At 41.7% G+C, this 23995-nt stretch overlaps 1 protein-coding gene across 1 annotated transcript in view; it reads left to right on the top strand.

Moving 5' to 3' along the window:
* pik3c2a (phosphatidylinositol-4-phosphate 3-kinase, catalytic subunit type 2 alpha) overlaps positions 1–23995 on the top strand; it is a 120788-nt gene that overhangs the window by 13890 nt on the left and 82903 nt on the right. Inside the window, exon 2 of the mRNA XM_078220761.1 lies at positions 21874–23085. Within this exon, the coding sequence (XP_078076887.1) occupies positions 21958–23085 (1128 nt within the window). The 5' untranslated portion in view covers positions 21874–21957. The remainder of the gene's footprint in view (positions 1–21873; positions 23086–23995) is intronic.

Here is a 23995-nt window from a genome sequence, read left to right as displayed (position 1 = left end):
CAAGTCAAATATTTCACCGAGTTATAGAAAATGCTTAATCATTCATAATAGTAGAGTTGCCGTCAACCTTAAATGGTAAAAATAAATATTTGTGCTTTGGATGGAGAGGGAGCACACAGCTCTCGTAGTGTTGTGTGGAATCAGCATGCACCTCACTTCATGTGCCCTTGCTTTACTTGCATATCACTTTAGTCATACTGGTAGAAAAAGAACTACGTGGATGGAAACGAGCAAAATCTGGCAACTCTGGATGTAGCTACGGTCAACAAAATGTCTTGCAGGCTGCACTCAGAATCCTGATGGGCTGCAGGTTGCGCACCACTGGGTTAGACATTCTGTTGTCATTCTATAGAACATAGAACATAGAACATTACAGCGCAGAACAGGCCCTTCGGCCCACGATGTTGCACCGACCAGTTAAAAAAAAAAAAAACTGTGACCCTCCAACCTAAACCAATTTCTTTTCGTCCATGAACCTATCTACGGATCTCTTAAACGCCCCCAAACTAGGCGCATTTACTACTGATGCTGGCAGGGCATTCCAATCCCTCACCACCCTCTGGGTAAAGAACCTACCCCTGACATCGGTTCTATAACTACCCCCCCTCAATTTAAAGCCATGCCCCCTCGTGCTGGATTTCTCCATCAGAGGAAAAAGGCTATCACTATCCACCCTATCTAAACCTCTAATCATCTTATATGTTTCAATAAGATCCCCTCTTAGCCGCCGCCTTTCCAGCGAAAACAATCCCAAATCCCTCAGCCTCTCCTCATAGGATCTCCCCTCCATACCAGGCAACATCCTGGTAAACCTCCTCTGCACCCTCTCCAAAGCCTCCACATCCTTCCTGTAATGTGGGGACCAGAACTGCACACAGTACTCCAAGTGCGGCCGCACCAGAGTTGTGTACAGTTGCAACATAACGCTACGACTCCTAAATTCAATCCCCCTACCAATAAACGCCAAGACACCATATGCCTTCTTAACAACCTTATCTACTTGATTCCCAACTTTCAGGGATCTATGCACACATACACCTAGATCCCTCTGCTCCTCCACACTATTCAAAGTCCTCCCGTTAGCCCTATACTCAACACATCTGTTATTCCTACCAAAGTGAATTACCTCACACTTCTCCGCATTAAACTCCATCCGCCACCTCTCGGCCCAACTTTGCAACCTGTCTAAGTCTTCCTGCAAACTACGACACCCTTCCTCACTGTCTACCACACCACCGACTTTGGTGTCATCAGCAAATTTGCTAATCCACCCAACTATACCCTCATCCAGATCATTAATAAATATTACAAACAGCAGTGGCCCCAAAACAGATCCCTGAGGTACACCACTTGTAACCGCACTCCATGATGAATATTTACTATCAACCACCACCCTCTGTTTCCTATCCGCTAGCCAATTCCTGATCCAATTTCCTAGATCACCCCCAATCCCATACATCTGCATTTTCTGCAGAAGCCTACCATGGTGAACCTTATCAAACGCCTTACTAAAATCCATATATACCACGTCCACTGCCTTGCCCCCATCCACCTCCTTGGTCACTTTCTCAAAAAACTCAATAAGGTTAGTAAGGCACGACCTACCTGCCACAAAACCATGCTGACTATCACCTATCAATTCATTACTCTCCAAATAACTATAAATCCTATCCCTTATAATTTTTTCCAACATCTTGCCGACAACAGAAGTGAGACTCACCGGTCTATAATTCCCGGGGAAGTCTCTGTTCCCCTTCTTAAACAATGGGACAACATTCGCTAACCTCCAATCTTCTGGTACTATACCAGAGGCCAACGACGACCTGAAGATCAGAGCCAGAGGCTCTGCAATCACTTCTCTTGCCTCCCAGAGAATCCTTGGATAAATCCCATCCGGACCAGGGGATTTATCTATTTTCAGACCCTCCAGAATATCCTGCACATCCTCCTTATCAACTGTAATACTGTCTATTCTACTCCCTTGCAACCCAGTGTCCTCCTCAGCTATATTCATGTCCCCTTGCGTGAACACCGAAGAGAAATATTGGTTCAATGCTTCACCAATCTCCTCCGGTTCCACACATAACTTCCCTCTGCCATCTATAACTGGCCCTAAACTTGCCCTAACTAACCTTCTGTTCTTGACATACCTATAGAACGCCTTAGGATTCTCTTTAACCCTATCCGCCAAAGTCTTCTCATGTCCCCTTTTAGCCCTTCTAAGCTCGCTCTTCAACTCCCTCTTAGCCAATCTAAAGCTTTCTAGTGCACTACCCGAGTGCTCACGTCTCATCCGAACATAAGCCTCCTTTTTCTTTTTAACCAACAAAGAAACTTTTTTGGTGCACCACGGTTCCCTAGCCCTACCAATTCCTCCTTGCCTGACAGGGACATACCTATCACAGACTCGCAGTAGCTGCTCCTTGAAAAAACTCCACATGTCGGACGTTCCCAGTCCCTGTAATCTCCTAGTCCAACCTATGTTTCCTAATTCTCTCCTAATAGCCTCATAATTACCCTTCCCCCAGCTAAAACCATTGGCCCGAGGTTCATGCCTATCCCTTTCCATCACTAAGGTGAACGTAACCGAATTGTGGTCACTATCACCAAAATGCACACCAACTTCCAAGTCTAGCACCTGGTCTGGCTCATTTCCCAGCACCAGATCCAATATAGCCTCACCTCTAGTTGGCCTGTCTACATACTGAGTCAAAAAACCTTCCTGCACGCTTTGAACAAAAACTGACCCCTCTAACGAGCTAGAGCTATAACAATTCCAGTCAATATTAGTCAAGTTAAAATCCCCCATAACAATTGCCCTATTACTTTCACTCCTAAGCAGGATTGACTCCGCAATCCTTTCCTCAACCTCTCTAGAACTTTTAGGAGGTCTATAAAAGACTCCCAACAGGGTGACCTCTCCTCTCCTATTTCTAATCTCCGCCCATACTACCTCAACAGATAAGTCCTCATCAAACCTCCTCTCTGACACTGTGATACAATCTCTGACCAATAATGCTACCCCTCCCCCTCTTCTACCTCCTTCCCTACTTCGACTAAAACATTCTATAATCAAAAGGACTCTGCGATCCCAGAATGACTTGATCCCATGCATTCCAGACTGTAGTTTACTCGCTGGGTGTTGGGATTTGGATGTGCTACGTTTATCTACTGCCTGTTTTTTAAAAAAGACACCATTGACTCCTCTTTATCTCATCATGCAGTAGGGGGTAGGTAATGATTCATGATCTGGATTGGCCACTGCTCCTGTTTGGAATCTGTATGAATCCACTTTCCATCCAGCCATCCCATTGCCTTCTGTCTGCTTACGATTGGTGAAAACAACACAAAACCGTCTCCGTCAAAGCTTACAATAAAATCAAGGGTAAAACAACTAAAGCACGCTGAACTAGTGGAATTGTATTCCTAACCCCCTCCCCAGTCCCACTGCTACTGCATAATTGTGGAAGTTTCAGTTACATGGCTGAGCTATGAGCTGTTTCATTAGCTTCCAGCTTGTACAGTTGTGATGAAAGACAGAATATGTAGGTTTGTCTGTGGACATAGCAAACAGAGTTAGAACTGAGACTCCAGTTATTACATAAACTCTTTGACCAAAACCTTAACCTGCTTTTCTTTCTTCGGACTCTGATGACTGTAATTTGCATTTTCAACAGTTTCAACTTTCACGTCTCCAAGAATACAATTTGTTCTTTAATCTATTAACAATATCCTCATTACATCATGTGTGCTCTGTTTCCTATGACATCTCACCTGTACTGTGCGTGTAGACGGTGCATCAGAGCTACTGAAATTCAAAATATCAACAGGGTAGTTTATTGCTTCAACAACAGGATTAAATAACTTGGATTGGGTGTTTAGTTGGACAGCTAGACTTTTACAAACTCACTGTTGGGTCATTGCAATGCATGTCATCTTGTGTAATTCAAAATGGTGATTCATGGAGAATTTTGTGATGGCTACCAAATGTATCCAGATGAGGAAAAACGCCAACTAGACTGATGTTCCAAAACTGTCTGGAATGTACATGATTGAGAGTTAAGGCTGTCTCTGAGTTGGCGCATGTCCTACCTGTAATTTAAGGGTCGTATGGCTGTCAAAGTCCAGGCAATGTTTGAATTCTGTGGTTGTGGTGATATGAAAACAACTGTTTTTAGCACTAATGCCTTTTTTATAAATACAGATGTGTGCAAATCAATAGAAATGTGGATTAAATCTGTCATCCTGCACCTCAATAATATGGACCTGAGTCCATATGTAAATGTATAGCCACCTGGACACTGGGAAATTTTATGTTGCAATGTTTGTGTAGATAATACCTGTTTATTGATAAGGCCTGTATTGCATGGCTAAGTATTGGGAAGTGTATATAAGGAAGTTTTGAGAGTGGGAAATGCTACAAACCTTTGAACACGACATTTCAAGGGGAAATTTTGTGCTTTAGTCCCAGGGTATGAGGAAGTGCTTGTGACAAAACAGTCTGTGGTTTCTGTTTCTCCCCTACCACACACTACTGTTTTCTATTTATTGTTTTAGTTTCCTCCTGTTGTCCCTTTAGTTCACATCCAACTTAAAGTTTTAATTAGGGGAGCAGTCAGGGAGCAATTGGCTCTAGACTCCTGAGACCCAGTTAATGATTTAACTTGATGAGTCAACAGGAAACGTACAATAAGAAATGATCTCATATGGGGAACTGGGCTGTAGTGAGATGGACCTGTGAAGGACCCAAATTAACCTCATTCACCATATGTGCTAATTAAGCTGCTTCACCCTGTTGCAAACTCAGTAACTCCCCTGATAATTCGCCTGTTCCAAGCTGTTAAATTTTTTTCAACACTTGTTGTCGTGCTAACTATAAAGGGGCATTCATAGTGCAGTTCAAAGAAAAAGCATGAGCAGAAACTTGACGTGTCCAAGATAATGAACAGATGGTACCATGGTGATTTTGGAGGTTGCAGATGTTCCTTATTGGTATTCTTGTTGCCTGGATGCACCAGAGGATGAAAACCTTCTTTGGATCCCAGTTTTATATTTGCAGCTTGCTGCTGTAAAAGTATGCACAGTGAGGGCTTTGTTAGAGTTCAGCATACCAGAATAGAGCCTCTCTTCAGTTTCGCAGCAGCAATTCGAGAGTTTTGTTTTAGCCTTGCATCTTATCAAGTACCTCAGTACCAGTTCCTGATGTTGATTTCACAGATGGCTTTTAGTGTTGGCCTGTGCACATTGCAGCACCTGTAGCTCTGGGCCCTGTGCTTCAGTCAGTGTTTCAGCAGGTGTTGTACAATTAGTCGTATTTGTCAGCTCCTCTCTTTGTTTGAAAAGCTGTGTAATAACTTCAAAAAGGCAAAGGGGGGTGGAGTTCAAAGCTTTCCAAGATCTTTACTGAAGACCACACCTCCCAAGATATTTTAAGCAAATTGAGTTCCTCTTGCATTTAGCTTTCATCATTTTAATGTATTGGGTTCAGTTTTCACGAAGAAACACTAACTCCACCTTAAAAAACAACTGAAAAAGAAAATGCAATTGCTAGAAATATGAAACAAAACGAGGTTAGAGCTCAGACAGCCAGTCAACTGTGAAGAGAGCAGCAGATGGGTCTGTACCTGAAATGTAAACTTAACTGCACTTTCCACAGATGCTGACTAAACTTTTTTTGTTTTCAGTCTTTTCTATTTTTCCCCAATTTCCCCACTTATGTCTTATAAGAAGTCATATCCGAATAGAGGTCATGTACTTGTCATGAAAAATCTGCAGCTGTACCTAGTATTCTCAGTCATGTAAAGTGGCTGGTGGGAACTAAAGTACACAAAATACACTTCCTCCTCCGAAAATCTTTTGCAGATGCATCCAAATATTTGGTTCAATCTTTCCAGTCATGCAAATATAATGGATATCAACTCCATAACCTGTGTGTGAAGGAGTGGCTTGCTGATTACGGTCACTTTTATTGATAAGTTGGAACTGGCTAAGAAGTAGAACTCTGCGAATATCTTGTTGGAAATAGTGATGTGACTATTTTGGTGAATCCTTGGACATTTATACAGACATGTGGACTTCCATGAATGCATGGTGATACCCACCCCTCCATTGCCTCTATGTTGTCAGATTGCTTTCTGACATCCAGTCGTGGAAAAATCTACAGCTTGTCCAACCAGTACTGGAAGACCACAGCAATCCTCTTTGACCCCAGCTGCAAACTCTATCGCTGTTTTGGGCAGAGAAAAAGGCATTCTCAACGTCTGCATCCTATTGAACGCCAATCTGAGTTTTCAGCAGCCTCTTCCCTCCCCCATTACAAAGACAGCTTAATTCTGCTCACATACTATTACCTGCAGTCCCTCGGCTAATCTACTACTGCCAAGATCTTCGTGCATACTTTTGGCATCTGTGTAGGCATTGCTGTAACACTGCCTTGGTTGTTATCTCATCATGTAACTTTCAATTCCAAAAAGAAGTCGTGTTATCCAAGACACAGATTGTATCCTGTCTAGTTCACCCTGTCCTAACTAATGAAATTAGTTCCTAGTCCTGAATTTGAAATTCAAATTGTTTTAAAACTCCTTTTATAGTCTCTGCTGTTCCTATTGTTCCCTCCTTTTTGGCCTATCAGGTTTACTGTACCTTCAGCCACCAAGGCACACACTTGGGGATTCTAGACTCTCGGCATCGAGGGCTTTGGGAAGAATGCAGGAGTATGGCATTGTGATGGAGGATCAGCCATGCTCCTATTGAATGGTAGAGCAGGCTCAGAGAACCAAATAACCTACTCCTGCCCCTATTTTTTATGTTTCTAATTCCCTCCCTAAAAACCCATTGCGTTTACATCTACCTTTTGTAAGACCTTGTTTAAAAATCCATCTCTTCGATCAAACTTTTGTTTATTATTAATGCTGCCTTCTCCTTTTGAGCATCTGTTCTTGGGTCATAACATGCTGTGGATTTTTCTATAATAAAATGTGCTTTACAAACTTGATAAGTTAATTCTTTTCACGGTCAAAGCATTTAATTATTTCCTTTCTTGACCTCACTGGCACTCACTACACATCACAGCATACTCAGTACTCAATGTTTTCCCTTTTATACTAGATATTCTACCTTCCTGATATTAATTGCAGAATAAATATTGGCTAGAACCCCAAGAACACCCAGTTCTTTGAATAGTGCCATGTGATCTCTGCATAACATGGGGATTTGGTTTAACATTTCATCACCTCCAATACTCCCCTCAGTACTAAAGTAGCAGCCCAAGTAATGTGTTCGGGCCTGTGGAGTGGGGCTTGGACACACAACTGTCTGACTGGCATGAATAAGCAGCCACTGAGCCAAGGCCTTTCATGCACAAGGCAAATCTTAGAGAGAAGTTCATGGACTCTGAATTGAAATTGCAGTCCAAGTTCTAAAAGATGACAACTTGAGGTCCTAAATTCCAACTTACTTAAATATTTCCTCAAATGGCAAGACTGGTCACTGTTGTGCCAACTGAGTGTTGTGATTTGAGTTGGTTGTTTTTCTATTTAATTGAATTGGTATCAGACTTTTGCAACTGTTGTACAGATTTGGTCGTTTTTTTACATTTATCGAGCACCTATGGTCTTTGTTCAGTGTGAAAATCCAGGGTGTAGAATGCTAACCAAGGTTTATTTTTCTCCCTATTCAATTAATGTCATGGGATATTTCCTCTTTAACAACGAGTAGGAAGTTATCTTGGTACCCAATCCAATATTCCCCCATCTGCACATCCACCCAAACAATATGGTTACTTATCTCTTTTTGTTGCTGTTGCCAAATTATTCTTGCTTTTACATTGTAATTGTCCCTTCACACCAATAATAATTGATTGATTGTAATGCATTTCTCCAATTCCACTGATTGGAGTATTTGGGATTTTCAATGAAGCTGAAAACTGATTTCAGGCCAGAAGTACTTTGGTGAAAGTAAGACGTGAGCAAAGCCCAATGTTACTTTCCAGATGAAAGCTGATCTAAATTGGCTAGAATGTATGTTTCTTCCTTATCACTTGAGGCTCTGAAGAATATGCAAAAGAATAGTGGGCGGGGGAGAAGGAATGATTGGGGGTGGCTTCTGTGTTGCATACATTTTCCATTCCTCCTACTGAGCGCGCAGTAAATGAAAGATCCCACACAATGTGGCAGAATATTTCCAGTGTTTTATACTGATGTGACTTCAAACCGTGCTGCTGCCAATTACCGAGATGTAGGTTTTATTTAAAAGTTAAGTAATACCTATTTTTGGCAATAATGTCAACTTCCTCTATAGTTTTGTGTACCTGTATTATAGAAGCTGACTTGAGCTTTCTATTCCAGCTTTGACAAGCATTTGATCTTCAAGCACTTGAATATTTGTATAAGTTTATTTATAGTAGATTTCTTGGCCTGTTGGTAGGGATGTGAACTTCATGAGAAATCACTCAACATTCTTTCCATCCCTTGCATGTCTCTGCAGCAGCTTGCAATAACTGCTTGTGTGATGGACTAATGATATGTGCCCATGAAAAGTAACCTCTGTGTATCTTTTAATTGCATCTGTCACTGAGTGGCACAAAATCACCTGAAATAAATCACTATCAGAAACCCTAACATTCATTACTTGAGAACAGTGGGGTGGTGGGGATGAAGCATAATCATTTAGTGGTTGAATTTTGGAAGACGAACTGTTGTTGAATTCCACTTTATTTCTGCATAAATAAATGTCTGTTCCTTTTATTAAAACTGGACAGTTGAAACTGTCATTTGTTGCTTGTACAGACTGGAATTGGCCATAACTAAAAGGTACGGGTTATGCGTGACTTGCATGTTGGACCTTAAAACACACACAGGAGACCTGTGAGTAAATGCCATTGGGCATGTTGCTGTGCAGGAATATTTTGCAGGGATTTATTTTGGCGGGCAGGATTCTTGTGGATTTATTAAACCACAACAAAGATGGATTTATGACTATGCAAAATTGAATTACAGCCTTGAACTCTCTACCAGCTAACATTTTAAAATTGATTTAGATTTCAGTTACAGGTATGCAAATGGAATTTTGAGGCTGGCAGTTGTGAGAGAAGTTGATTATTTCTCTGGAAGGGATATGCAATGGGCACTGATGTTTGTGTTTTTGTTTCCAACACAAGTCAAACTCTGCGCATTGCTTCTGGTTTCCCCTTGTGAATTATTGGTTTCAACAATACTCTTAACTATTTTAGTTTGAAAAACATTATCTCTCTCGTCAAATAAATAATCTTTCCACCTGCATCAGTGTTCATTTTGTGGTGAATCTGCTGCTGCGTTTTAGTGCAAACAGTGACTATAGGTAGCCCCATGTGCAGGGTTTGCACTAACCCTGCACCAACAGAGTCAGTAAGTACATTCAGATGCTGCATTTGAATAGGACTTATTATCATTTACACAGTTAGTCTTGCCTTTTTGAAGGTGGAGAAAGAGGGGCTCATAACACTGACTTTAGATAGTGCTACCTCAAGTCAACGCTGATGTCCATATTAGAGATATTCCTGTTTTGGAGTGAGGGTAAACCCACAAATTGTCCTGGTGGTGGTTGCACCTGAACATGTTAGCTAAGCATCAGCTTCATAATTAAGGTTTGTATACGATCCTGAGGTTTTGTAAGATTTTTTTTAAAAAGTGTTTCCCTAAGCTGAAAGGGAATAATGAGTCTCGTGATCTATGGATTCTGCCCAGCAACAGGCCGTATGGCTTGGTTACCAGGAGCCCAGGTCAAGTGCATGTGCTAAAATGTACATGCCAGGTTTTACACCTGACAATAAAGGCAGAAGCAGCTGTTCTTGTTAATGCAGACTTTGAACAGGAATGGGGTTAGTCTGGGGGTGGTGCCATGGGTTGAAGCAGCTGCAAGCAACAGGGAAACAGCTGTTCAGTGTTAGCCACCAGTGCAGCTGGAGGTCGGTTTGGGATTCAGAAGACTGAGTGAGTTGCAGCTCAGTGAAATCGGGATAAGTGAACCTGTTGGAAACGTGGAATGACTTTGGACTGTTTGCTGAAAAGACCTACAATTCTGCAGAGAGGGTGCTGTTGAAGTGTGTGTTGTGGGATTATCAGTTGTGTTAAAATACTTGAGGGATTCCTTTTTCTTTGGAACATTCATTGCCTCCTAAGTAATGTTTTGTTAACGTTGCTGTTAGCTTGTTTGTTGCAGTAAAAGACTTGATTTGAAATCCTGCCATGCAATTTCTTTGTTCACTGGAAATTCAAGTATCTTTTTTAAAAGTCATTGGTCTCTAATAGGAATTGTAATAATTGATTTATTAAAAAACCTTTGATCCTGGAAACAGCCCAAGGTTGTATCACATCTGGGTAGCTACGTGGAGCAGGTTGTAAACTGATTCATGGAAACGTGTACCTGCAATAATTAAATCAAGAAAAATGTCTGTGGCATGTTGTAAGATTTGGTCTAAAATTAGATTCTAGCTGAATTGAAACTTGCAGTGTCAATTTGGCTTGATCTGCAGCCTGAGGTTTCTCCATGATTCCCTTGTAGAGTAATTAAGTCCATAAATTCCCTAACATGCAGTAGGAGGCCATTCAACCCATCGAGTCTGCACTGAGTCTCCAAAAGAGCATCTTTCTCAACCCTCCCCCTCCTATCCCTGTAACCCCACGTATTTACCACGGCTAATTCATCTAACCTATACACCTTTGGACACCAAGGGGCAATTTAGCATGGCCAATCCGTATAAACTACACATCTTTGAACTGTGGGAGAAAACCGGAGCACCTGGAGGAAACCCATTCCGACATGGGGAGAATATGCAAACTCTACATAGACAGCCGCCCAAGATTGGAATTGAAGCCAGACTGTGAAGCTTCTTCCTTATCCACCTCATTCTGTTAAAAGTAAACTGTAGGAGGAGTATTTAGTCATTGTATTATGAAGTATTGACCAAAGGCCATACAATTTTGTAAACCAGTTACACCACCTATATAATTAAAGAAATCCAATCTGAAAGAATGAGTAGTGCAGAGGATTAAAAATGGTCCACAGGCCTTTTTTATAGTTTGGTAGTGGTTTGTGCAGTGTGTGGGGATAGAAAATGGAATGCTGCAAATGTTTTTTTGCTGTACTTTTCACTTTATGGGAACTGTAACTGGCACTGCGTATCCTCAGGAATTGAGAATCTGTAATCTGGCCAGAACTCTTCGCTCTGCAGAATAAATGAGGGATGCATAGTTTCGGCACAAATATCAAACATTCCTCAAGAATTTTTCAACTTTCGATTAAATTTTCTAACTGGTCAATAACCTGTTCTGATTGTATTTAATAAAATTTCATGCTTTTGGCATAATATTTTCTTTATAAACTTGAGCAGAATTAAGAAATTTTGAGTTTTTTTTAAGAGCATTGAGCATTGGCATTCAATGAACATCTTGCAGTCTGACTTTGCACTTGGACAATGTATACTTGCCGTCTAAACATATACTTCATGTTTTTCTTTGTTTTCTTTCACTGTCTTTAATGCGGAAGTTGGGAAATGCTTGTTCATTCTGTAAACATATTAAGTTTTTTTTTCTCCTCAGCGCTGGAGATGTGGAATGTGTAAATAATTTAGGTGATATTCTGTATCAAGCGGGTGGATGCACAAGGAACTGGCTTCTAATTTTCCCTTTGCAGATTCTTACAGCCACCGAAGCCAAGAGACTTCATCCAGTCATCTCGGGTGACATCTGCACTGTATGGTGTCTCCTTATCATTTCAATGAATTTTTAATTGGAAGTAGCCTGCCTCGATGAGTTCATTGTGGGAGCTCCCAAGAAATGCCCAAACATACAATAAACATATCCTTCTGAGGTTTCTCACCTTAAATTAATCTAACTATGAATTTGTTTATCAGTTTGACATGGCTACTTTGTGTTTAAATGCTGTGTCAGTTCAGGAAATTCTGCTATCTTCATGTTGTGAAGGAAGCAAAGTGTAACATTTTGAAGGCTCCTATTTGTTTGGGCACCCAGCCAGTCATTTTCTTTACAAATTTCCATGTTCTTTCATCCCCCTCCAAAGCATTTTGTTTTCCTTGCACAACTGTGGATCTTGTGATGCAGCCAGTTTCCTGTTGAACTTAAAAGTGAGTTTATAGTATTGCTGCCTTTGTGTATTTAAAGATATTTATCAGGGAGGGGCATGCATCAGGGGAGAACAGCATCAGGTTACTTGTCCTGCATTAACCAACATGCCATTAATAATCACTAATGTCAATTTTTGTTTAGTCGGCCAAGGCCTGGTAAACGCAGGAAGAAATGGATTTCTGGGTAACTACTGCCACAGTAGGTTGGATATCAATTAATATAATATACTGAGGGAGGCTTGACCCTGCAATTTCACACTTGTAAGTTGCAGAGTGGAAGGAATTGTCTCCATTTCAACTGAATCAACTCATAATTATGGCATCAGATGAAAACTTATTTTTGATTTGTTCCGCCTCACTCCTTCCTCTGATACTAGAGGGCCAAAAATATTCTGCTGTGGCTGTTATGTTTGTCCGGTTAGCACTGAAACACAGGCTGTCTGGAAACGTGAGGTACTGTAGCCAACTCTTAATTTCTCCCATGGCTTTACGATATTGATTCTGCTAGTGCTTTATAGTGGACAACTTGGTTTAAGCACACTGGCTTTTGCCATTGCAGTGCTTAAAGTTTTGCATGCTAATTTGTAATGAACAACCTGCTAATTATATAGTTACTCTTCCTTCTGATTGGAATATAAGCAGCCTTCGGCATTGAAAAAGTTAATGGCTGAAACTCGGGTATGTTATATGTAACCACAATGCTGTTTTGTGGCCATTCTGCATTATTTTTCTGCAAAGGTAATATGTTGTGTTTTTTAATCTTGTCTACTGTTGCATGAATAAACTCATAATCCAAGGGATAAGAGTTCAAATCCCACATGCCAGTTTGAGAATTTAACTTCATTTTCATTTAAATCTAGAAATAAAATCTGGTATCAGTAAATAAATGTGACCAAAAATGCTGTTGGATTTAGAAAAAAAACAATTGGCTCATTTTAATTTAACTAACTAGTTAAATTCAGAGTACAGATAAAGCAGGTTACCTTGAATAAAGTAGATTAGAGATGGATCTAATTGTTTAAGATGATTAACGTAGTCTAGGGTAGATTTGAACTATTTTCTCTAGTGGAGATTGCAGAAAGTAGAGCTGGGCTGTTCAAGAGTGACACCAGAAAGCACTTCTTCATTCAAAGGATAGTGAAATGGGGAAATGTTCTCTTTCCTCTTCCCTCCCCCCAAAAGACCGTGAGGCTAGAATCTGTTGTAATGAGCAGCTTCAAAAGGGCAGTTCATCAATGTTCCTCACCATCTAGGGATAGGCAATAAATGCTGTGCTTATGAGCAACATTGATCTCGATGGACAATATCAGAAAAAGATCTGATTGGAGTGTATTTATTGCGACATGGAACTATTTATAGCATGTCCCGACCATAGTCCTGGTGCGTTCCACTTTTGCAATAAAAATAGTCTAGCCATCCAGAGACTGGCAGTGAGAACAAAAGATTTAAATATTCAAAATGTTGGTTTTATTTTTAAGTGGTTTCAGAAAGGAGAAAAGTGAATTAATATTGAAGTAAACACTTAATTGATTTGTGCCATCTGCGTACCCCAGTAAGAGCAAAAAATAGTTTCAATAGAAAGCTATTTTTTAACTGTTTACTTAGTTGCAGATTTTCAAGCAACACTTGTCAGCACTCAACTTCTAACTCCCAGTGTTAAACCTTTCTGTCTCCAGTTCCTATGTCTCTAACAATCGGGGAAAAGCAAGATGTACTTATTGGTTCTCTAGTTGTGCGTTTCAATACTGGAGGTGGCAGGGCAGTGACTTGACTTTTCAAATTCTTAACATCTGGTAGAATCATTTCATTGTCTTTTATGCCTCTGTTGGTGACGCCCTTTCCTCTGAATCAGAAGGTTTATCCTTGAGCAAGCAATCTAGGTTGCCATTCCAGTGCTGTACTGACGGACTGCTGCACTGTCAGAGGTGGCATCTTTTGGACAAGATGTTAAACCGAGGCTTCACCTGCTATCTCAGGTGGTTGTTAAAGAATATATGGCACTATTTCAAAGAAGAGGAGAGAGGCTGGGAGGTGATTTATCATCCCTTGATCAAGCTCACAAACAGGTGATCTGGTCATTACGAAACTGTTTGTTCTGCTCTGATCATTAAGGTGTTACAAATGCAAGTCTTTCTTTACTGTTTGCTTAATTTGCTGATGTTTCAGCAATTGCACAAATAGATGCAGAATGAACTGATCTATCGTTACCCTACAAACCACGTTGACTTGCGTTTGAACAACCCTTTGTGTTAGAAAACTGGGTCACATTTAATAACTTTGCCTTTCATTCTGCTCCCAAGTTGTGAATAGCAATCATGGTGTCCCACGTGAATTCTGATTTTGATTTCCAAATTCGGATGTAAGCCAATGTCCTCTATCCCACCCTCCCTTGTAGCTCTATTTATATTTAATATGAAATAACTTGAAAATTTAAAAAACAGCTATTGTAAAAGTCGTGTGAATGTAAGAATTTCTGTCATAGCAAATATCAGAATTGGAGAATCTTCAATTTTCAAAAAGAAATCTGCTTGATGCAGACTGTCCTTGTTTGAGATTTTAATCTAAATAAATAAATACTGCATTTACCTTTTACACTCTGGATGTGTGAGCCCACCTTGGGTACATTTATTATTAATCATTATAATTGATGAGATCAGTATGCTTACTGAAGCTTAGAAATTTAATGTGGCTCAGAAAAGAGAGTTTATCAGATTTGTTCATAATACACAAGGATTTTTAAAAAGATAAGTGTTAGTGCTGACAGCCATTTTTTAAAATTTGGTATAGTTCAGTTGGCCTATAATTGCTCAGTTCTAAGTGCTTCTCTGCAAATGAGTGTTCGGCTATTGGGACTGACTTTTAAGCTTGATTTTACTTTTTAAATTATTGAGATTTTGATATGGAGACATCTTGATCAAATATTAATGGGATAGACAAAAGGATATTGCTTCTGCCCCTCTATCCCAACGCATTTCTCCTCCCCCCCCCCCTCCCCCTCACCCCAAGATATAACATTTAAAATACAATATTTAAAAATCTTTTCGAAGCTTTCTCATAGCTTGAAGCCCAAAAAAAGCAAGCTTAATTTGAAGTTCAGCCCATCCCTAATTGTCCTTGAGTGTGTGGTTGGCAGATGTCTAAACACTGACTACAAGAGCAGGTGGGAGTCTCAGAATCCTCTGGCAGGTGATTGGTCTCCCGCCTCCCCAAAGCCCGTCCACCATCTACAAGACAGGAGTCGGATGTATGATGGAATACTCTTCACTTGCCTGGATGAGTCTGGTTCCAAAAATACTCTGAAGCTTGATCTGCGCTCTATCTTCTAACTTAAACATTCACCCCCTCCACCACTGATGCACAGTAGCAGAAGTGTGTGTTGATGACTTGGTGTTACATTGTTACAGTTTAATGGCAATTGTGTTGTAGAACTGATGCACCTATAAATGGAAATATCTGGGACACTTGTGGTGTGGTGCATTGTTGACTGTGAACTAAATCAATAAACTCGCCAATGAACTCTTGTCAAGCCCCTCAGAATGGTAAATGGAATTAGATCCCCTCTTGTACTTCTAAACACTAGATGAGTATAGGGCCAAAAGCTTAAGCTTTCCTTGTAAGACAACCCCTTCATCCCAGGAATCACCCAAATGAACCATTTCTGAACAGCCTACAATGAAAGTAAATCCTTAAGTAAAGAGACCAAAACTGTCTGCAGTGCACCAGGATTGGTCCCAGCAATGCTCCATACATTTGTAATGAAGCTTCCCTACTTTTAAACTCTGTCCCCTTTGCAATAAGAACCAACATTCATGTCTTAGCTATTTGCTTTTTATTTTAATTTCCTGTTTTAACTAACTAGTTGCTGCTAAAATTAATTTCAATCATCAACTCTCATAATACAATCCAAACCCTCATTGCTCTCTCATTCAATAAAAAAGGTGTCCTCTTCTGTCTTAAATCTTGCATCTACGTGCCCTCATTTCATCTTCAGTCAGTTAAAGAATCTGTTTCTCTCAACTGTGGGATTGCTTCATTTTTGAATAGCAACAAAATGAAAACTGGTTATCTATTCTTTTGTTCCGTTAGGGAATGCTGAAAAAACCTTGGAACAAACTAAAGATTTAAAAATTTTTTTGATGCCATTGGCCTAGTGGGTTAGAACTGCTTTGGCTTGTTGGGCTAGATTAGGCTTGAAGTGGACCTGGGGCCTCTACCTTTTAACTCGGGTGAAAGTGCTACCAACTGTGCCAAGCTATCAATAGTGTGGTCAATGTTTAAAGCCTTATTTAAATTAATGCAGTAGTTTTGAGGCCACAACAAGAGGTGCTTTCATAACTGTGGCAATTCTCTCTCCGTTATCACTGTTTCGTGCAAAAACTTCATGAGAAATTATGTACAGTTGCAGATTTGATTGTGTCCATCAGAATGATCATCTTCTGCACCCACTTTGTGATTCTAGATATGTTTTATCTACACTAGCTGTTTTATTTTCAATAGAATTTTTTTTCTTAAATAGCTAGCATCCTAGCCAAAATGCTGTGTTTAATGCAACTTCAAAAAATCTATAAATTAGCTGCATTCTATGGGGAATGATTACAGACCTCATAAGGCCAAAACTGCTAATGGGTCTTTATGGCCTTTAGTCCACACATAGTAAACACCATTCATTCATTGACCCCGAACTTTGTGTTGCTGGGTATAAGTACTGTGTGAATGGTTGTGTTTACAATTTTGTTTTCATTTTGTATGTTCCTAATTATGGAAGTTAGCACCTTCTGAAATGCCATTATTGAGAACATCTGATCGAAGAAATGTTTCAATTTCACATGGTTCTTTCAGAGCAGTTTCAATGCTTACTTTTAAAATATATCTAGATAAGTAACTAAACACAACAGCTATTTAACACTCAGCAAAATCCCACCTGCAGCAATCGATGATGTCTCAGGAGAATGTTTGGGGATCTTGGCCTTAAATCTCTGCTGTTGATGAGGTGTAAATCCCTTGTCTGAAATACTTTTATTTGTGTACACCCAATTTTGCCAGCGTGTAAATGCTCAGTCTCTGGAGCAGAATCCACCAGCTGCTGAAACATGACTGATGCATTCTTCATCCCAAAAGTTACTACAGTAAATCTGTACAGCCCGACAGTGCAACTAACTCAAAATGTGACTAATCCAGGACAATACCTGCCAAAAGGCCTTTTTCCACATTTGGAAGCATCAGATATTTTGCGTGGTCTGCTTCTCGAGGGTGACCTCCATATTAGGAGGGAAGGCATCAGCATCTGTCAAATCATGGGTTGGCCTTCAAGCTTACGCAGAATAATCAATGTCAAGACTTCCTGGATTTTGCTGTCATTGGGTTTGATCAACTGATAGCAATGTGCATTGGACTTGAGTTACCTGGTTTATCTTTGTTCACAAATGACATCATGTCACCTGACTTGCCTGAGAGCAATGGTTGAAGTCTTAACATCTTCAGTTTAAGTTTTCTGTGTGGGACATTAGCTGATAAGGGACCAATATTTCCCTCAAAAAGCTGTAAAATCTCAAACTTGTGGCCTTCCCCTGAGGAAACACTGATACATAGACCCATTTTTGTCACTGTTAATTTGAGTTCAAGTATACTTTATCTTGTGCTTACATAGTGATTTCAGTACCTCAGTCATGTAACCTACCATATAAAGAACAAAGAAAATTACAGCACAGGAACAGGCCCTTCGGCCCTCCAAGCCTGCACCGACCATGCTGCCTGACTTGACTAAAACCCCCTATGCTTCCAGGGACCATATCCCTCTATTCCCATCTCATTCATGTACTTGTCAAGACGCCCCTTAAAAGTCACTACCGTATCTGCTTCCACTACCTCCCCCGGCAACGAGTTCCAGAACCCAAAACTCTGTAAAAAATCTGCCTCAAAAGTGTCTTTTAAAACTTGCCCCTCGCACCTTAAACCTATGCCCCCTAGTAATTGACTCTTCCACCCTGGGAAAAAGCTTCTGACTATCCACTCTGTCCATGCCTCTCATAATCTTGTAGACTTCTATCAGATCTCCCCTCAACCTCTGTCGCTCCAGTGAGAACAAACCAAATTTCTCCAACCTCTCCTCCATAGCTAATGCCCTCCATACCAGGCAATATCCTGGTAAATCTTTTCTGTGCCCTCTCCACAGCCTCCACATCCTTCTGGTAGTGTGGCGACCAGAATTGAATGCTATATTCCAAGTGCGGCCTCATTAAGGTTCTATAAAGCGTCAACATGACTTAGAACATAGAACATAGAAAAGCTACAGCACGAACAGGCCCTTCGGCCCACAAGTTGCGCCGAACATGTCCCTACCTACTAGGCTTACCGATAACCCTCTATCTTACTAACTTCCATGAACTTATCCAAAAGTCTATTAAAAGACCCTATTGAATCCGCCTCCACCACCCACTACCGGCAGCCAATTCCACGCACCCACCACCCTCAGTGAAAAACTTACTCTTAACATCTCCTCTGTACCTACTCCCCAGCACCCTAAACCTGTGACCTCTTGTGGCAACCATTTCAGCCCTGGGTAAAAGCCTCTGAGAATCCACTCTATCAATACCTCTCAACATCTTATACACCTCTATCAGGTCACCTCTCATCCTTCGCCTCTCCATGGAGAAAAGACCTAGCTCTCTCAACCTATCCTCATAAGGCATGCCACCTAATCCAGGCAACAGTGGACTTTAACAAAGAGGTTGTGCTGGAATCTTTGAATGGCATCAAGATAGATAAGTCGCCAGGTCCGGATGGGATGTACCCCAGGTTACTGTGGGAAACGAGGGAAGAGATTGCAGAGCCTCTGGCGATGATCTTTGCGTCGTTAATGAAGACAGGAGAGGTGCCGGAGGATTGCGGATGTGGTTCCTATTTTCAAGAAGGGGAATAGGGATAGCCCAGGAAATTACCGACCGGTGAGTCTAACCTCAGTGGTTGGTAAGCTGATGGAGAAGATCCTGAGAGACAAGATTTATGAGCATTTGGAAAGGTTTAGTATGCTCAAGAATACTCAGCATAACTTTATCAAAGGCAGATCGTGCTTTACGAGCCTGGTGGAGTTCTTCAAAAATGTGACTAAACACATTGACAAAGGGAAAGCGGTAGATGTGGTTTATATGGATTTTAGCAAGGCGTTCGATAAGGTCCCCCATGCAAGGCTTCTAGAAAAAGTGAGAGGGCATGGGATCCAAGGGGCTGCTGCCCTGTGGATCCAGAACTGGCTTGCCCAAAGGAGGCAGAGTGTGTGTATAGATGGGTCTTTCTTTTTCTAAATGGAGGTCGGTCACCAGTGGTGTGCCCCAGGGATCTGTTCTGGGACCCTTGCTGTTTGTCATTTTCATAAATGACCTGGATGAGGAAGTGGAGGGATGGGTTGGTAAGTTTGCTGACGACACGAAGGTTGGTGAGGCTGTGGATAGTCTGGAGGGATGTCAGAAGTTACAGAGGGACATAGATAGGATGCAAGACTGGGCGGAGAAGTGGCAGATGGACTTCAACCCAGATAAATGCGTAGTGGTCCATTTTGGCAGGTCAAATGGGATGAAGGAGTACAATATAAAGGGAAAGACTCTTAGTACTGTAGAGGATCAGAAGGACCTTGGGGTCCGGGTCCATAGGACTCTAAAATCGGCCCCGCAGGTGGAGGTGGTTAAGAAGGTGTATGGTGTGCTGGCCTTTATCAATCGAGGGATTGAGTTTAGGAGTCCGGGGATAATGGTGCAGCTATACAAGACCCTCGTCAGACCCCACTTGGAGTACTGTGCTCAATTTTGGTCGCCTCCTTACAGGAAGGATGTGGAAAAGATTGAAAGGGTGCAGAGGTGATTTACAAGGAAGTTGCCTTATGAGGATAGGCTGAGGGAGCTCGGTCTTTTCTCCTTGGAGAGACGTAGGATGAGAGGAGACCTAATAGAGGTATATAAGATGTTGAGAGGCATAGATCGGGTGGACTCTCGGAGGCTTTTTCCCAGGGTGGAAATGGCTGCTACGAGAGGACACGGGTTCAAGGTGCTGGGGTGTAGGTACAGGGGAAGTGTTAGGGGGAAGTATTTCACACACAGGGTGGTGGGCGAGTGGAATCGGCTGCCGTCAGTGGTGGTGGAGGCAAACTCAATAGGGTCTTTTAAGAAACTCCTGGATGAGTACATGGGACTTAATAGGATGGAGGGTTATAGATAGGCCGAGAAGGTAGGGATATGTTCGGCACAACTTGTGGGGCCGAAGGGCCTGTTTTGTTCTGTAGTTTTCTATGTTTCTAACATCCTTGTAAATCTCCTCTGCACCCTTTCTATGGCTTCCACATCCTTTCTGTAATGAGGTGACCAGAACTGGGCACAGTACTCCAGGTGGGGTCTGATCAGGGTCCTATACAGCTGCAGCATTATCTCCCGATTTCTAAACTCAATTCCTCTATTGATGAAGCCAGCATTCCATATGCCGCCTTAACCACAGCCTCTACCTGTGACGCTACTTTGAGCGTCCTATGAACCCGGACTCCAAGATCCTTCTGATCTTCCACACTGCCAAGCGTCTTACCCTTAATATTATATTCTTTCATCCTATTCGACCTGCCAAAATGAAACACCACACACTTATCTGGGTTGAAGTCCATCTGCCACTTCTCCACCCAGTCCTGCATCTTATCTATGTCTCGTTGCAACTGCTGACATCCCTCTACACTATCCACAACCTCACCAACCTTTGTGTCATCAGCAAACTTGCCAACCCATCCTTCCACTTCCTCATCCAGGTCATTTATAAAAATCACAAAGAGCAAGGGTCCCAGAACAGATCCCTGGGGCACTCCACTGGTGACTGACCTCCATGCTGAAAAAGACCCATCTACAACCACTCTTTGCCTTCTGTGGACTTGCCAATTTTTAAACTCAGTCCCCGGCCGATGAAGGCAAGCATGCTGTATGCCTTCTTGACTATCTTCTCCACCTGCATTGCCACTTTCAGTGACCTGTGTACCTGTACACCCAGATCCCTTTGCCTATCAATGCTCCTAAGGGTTCTGCCATTTACTGTATATTTCCTATCTGTATTAGACCTTCCAAAATGCATTACCTCATATTCTGTCTTTCTTGCCACCATCAATAATTTGTGGGCATGTAACCCAAGGTCTCTGTGGCCTTGCACCCCGTTTAGAATTGCAATTTTTATCTTGCATTGCCTCTCCTGGTTCTTCCCACCAAAATGTGTCATGATATTTGTGTCAGATAAAACTTAATGTGGGCATGTCCATCCATTCACCAGCCTTTGGCTTAAAGTCTATTTTCTTAGCAGTTCACAAATACATGCATATTTTAAAATGTAATTGTTCCCGATCTTCATTAACGCACAGATGTTTTGAATGAAACATGAAGTAGGGAACTTTTAAAGGGAAGCTTGGATACAAATTTGCATTTCCTTCCTCAAAAACCAGGAAGATGGGAAGGTTTGGGACTGAGATGTTTCTGTAAATTAGTATGTTCGTAGCTAACACCAGGTTGTTAAATGAAGGTTATCGCCAGAGCTAGACTCGCCCTTCATAATCTGGCATGTAACAAGCAACTTTTTTCATTTATAAATCTAACCCTCAAGTTGCAAAACTAACCTGGTATTAAAGTGATTGTTAAATTAGTTAACTGTAATTTGTAGTGTAGGAGAGGTGTGTTGCTACAATGCTGAGTGCATGGATAGTATTTCTAATTGTTTTCTCTCTATAATTCCATTTTTAGGGCACTAGATTCTGATTCCTGGGGACTTCCCAGCCAAGAACTCTTGGACTTGCTCTGATAAATGGGAATCTACCAGTTAAAGGCATGGCCCAGATATCCAGTAGAAATGGGTTCAAGCAGCCTGCCACAATGGGCCACTCTGGGAAGCGAGCTGTTGGCAAAGAAGAAGCTCTGCAAATGGAGGCTGAAGCCTTGGCTAAGTTGCAGAAGGAGAGAAGCCAAAGTCTAAAAGAAGATCATGCATTGAGGTCTGCTAGCAGTGTGTGCCAGAAATCTCCAAGTACTATCCAGGAGTATGATCTCATTCACTTCCCAGAGGCAGAAAGCTCAAAGAAACAAGCTGCTGATGCTCTGTCTGACCTGGATATAGAGAAACTAACTTCAGCTGAGCTGGAAAAGTTGCTGTTGGACAAAAACTTTGGTCCTAAAAAAATAACCCGACCCCACACGTTACCAAATACTCCTCTTGTAAGCCCATCGTTCTCCAGCCAGTTTTACAATCAAGCGCCATTCTCTGGGGGTCAGTGGACAGGTGGATTACAGAGGCCTATAGTCCAAACAGCGAGTTACCATGCAGCACAAGTGACGTACCCTAAACAGCCTGATCCATTTCAGAATGGCTTTGGTCCTGGACAGTCTTCATTCCGACCGTCAGAGCCTGTTTTTGTTGGCCTTGGTGCACATCAGTACATGCCCTTCCCACTCCAGCCTGCTGCACCTGTGCACACTGCAGGAGTCCTACCTGCTTATTCAGCGGTCACACCTGAGCTTGCAAAACTTTATGATAAAATAGCCAGCACATCAGAATACTTAAAAAATAGTAAGTCGAGCAATGATTTGGAATCGGCCAATACAATGGTTCCTAAGCTGCCAGTGTGTGAAAACTCAAATGATGTCAGCAAATTTGACTGGTTGGACCTTGATCCACTCAACAAAGCGAGGATCGAGAACCTGGAGCTCTCTCCAAGTGAAGTCGAGATGGAGCAGAAAGTAGATGCAGGGACTGTGGCTGGGGATCCTTGGGAGCAGGTGCTGCAAAAACAGAATCCATCAGAAAGCAGCCAACCTGATGCGAAGACTGAAGCGGGATCATTGAAGCAGCCGAGTGGGAAATCTACCACTGGAGTTGCACGTAGTTTATCTCTTAATTTACGGTCCACAAGTTCACAGCTTTCTGACAGAATGCAAGGACTGAACACCAAAACTTCCCAGGTATGTGACCGAAACACTCGCTGTATCTTGTAGTACTTCACTTTTTTTTTGTCTATTAACTGATGAGCAAATTTGACCACTCTGTGAACGTGAACGGTATTTTGATTTATTATTGTCACATTATTAGTATACAGTGAAAAGTATTGTTTCTCTCGCACTGTATAGACAAATCGTTTCGAATATAGAGAAGGAAAGGCAATGTATGTATTACAGTCAGAGCTAGGGTGTAGAGAAAGATCAACTTGATATAAGGTGGGTCCATTCAAAAGTCTGATGGCAACAGGGAAGAAGCTGCACCCCCCCCCCCCCCCCCCCCCAGGCCCCCAAGTAAATTCTTAAAGGGATTGACAGGGTAAAATGACATGTCTCAATTAGATCACATTTTATTTAATCTAAACTCCAGGGCCTAGTCTGCTCAAATGCTCTTCAATTGGGGGTTGTGGGGTATGACGAAAGAGGCCCCTCAATGTCAGTCTTTTCCCTGAGATGGGAGATGTGGGTGACAGTTGGTCTGGCCACTGACTACAGAAGCAGAACACAGGGGACTACAGCGGCTGAATGTTGAGCCCTGGTTCTCTAGAAACTTGTCCCAGTTGTGTTATCAGATTCTAGGCCTCCTAGCCCTCACCCCACCTGACATCCATGACCTTAATATCCCCATGCCAACTTATCCAGTATCCACCCTGAGCAAACCTCTAGGAGCCATTTGGAGAAGAAATAAGGTTCTATAATTTCATTCTGTAGACTAGATGGTTTAGGAAAGCATACAATTCATGAAAGTCAATTCCATACTTTTTAACTCTCCTATAAGAATGGGGAAACTTCCATTCCTAGCCCACATCAAAGACAGCCAATTCTTTCACGGCCTCTTTATCAGAACCCTCCCTGGCTATAGAATCCCTACAGTGCA

The sequence above is a fragment of the Mustelus asterias genome, chromosome 9 (assembly GCF_964213995.1).
Source record: "Mustelus asterias chromosome 9, sMusAst1.hap1.1, whole genome shotgun sequence".
Lineage (NCBI taxonomy): Eukaryota > Metazoa > Chordata > Chondrichthyes > Carcharhiniformes > Triakidae > Mustelus > Mustelus asterias.
This window is presented reverse-complemented; position numbering and strand designations above follow the sequence as displayed.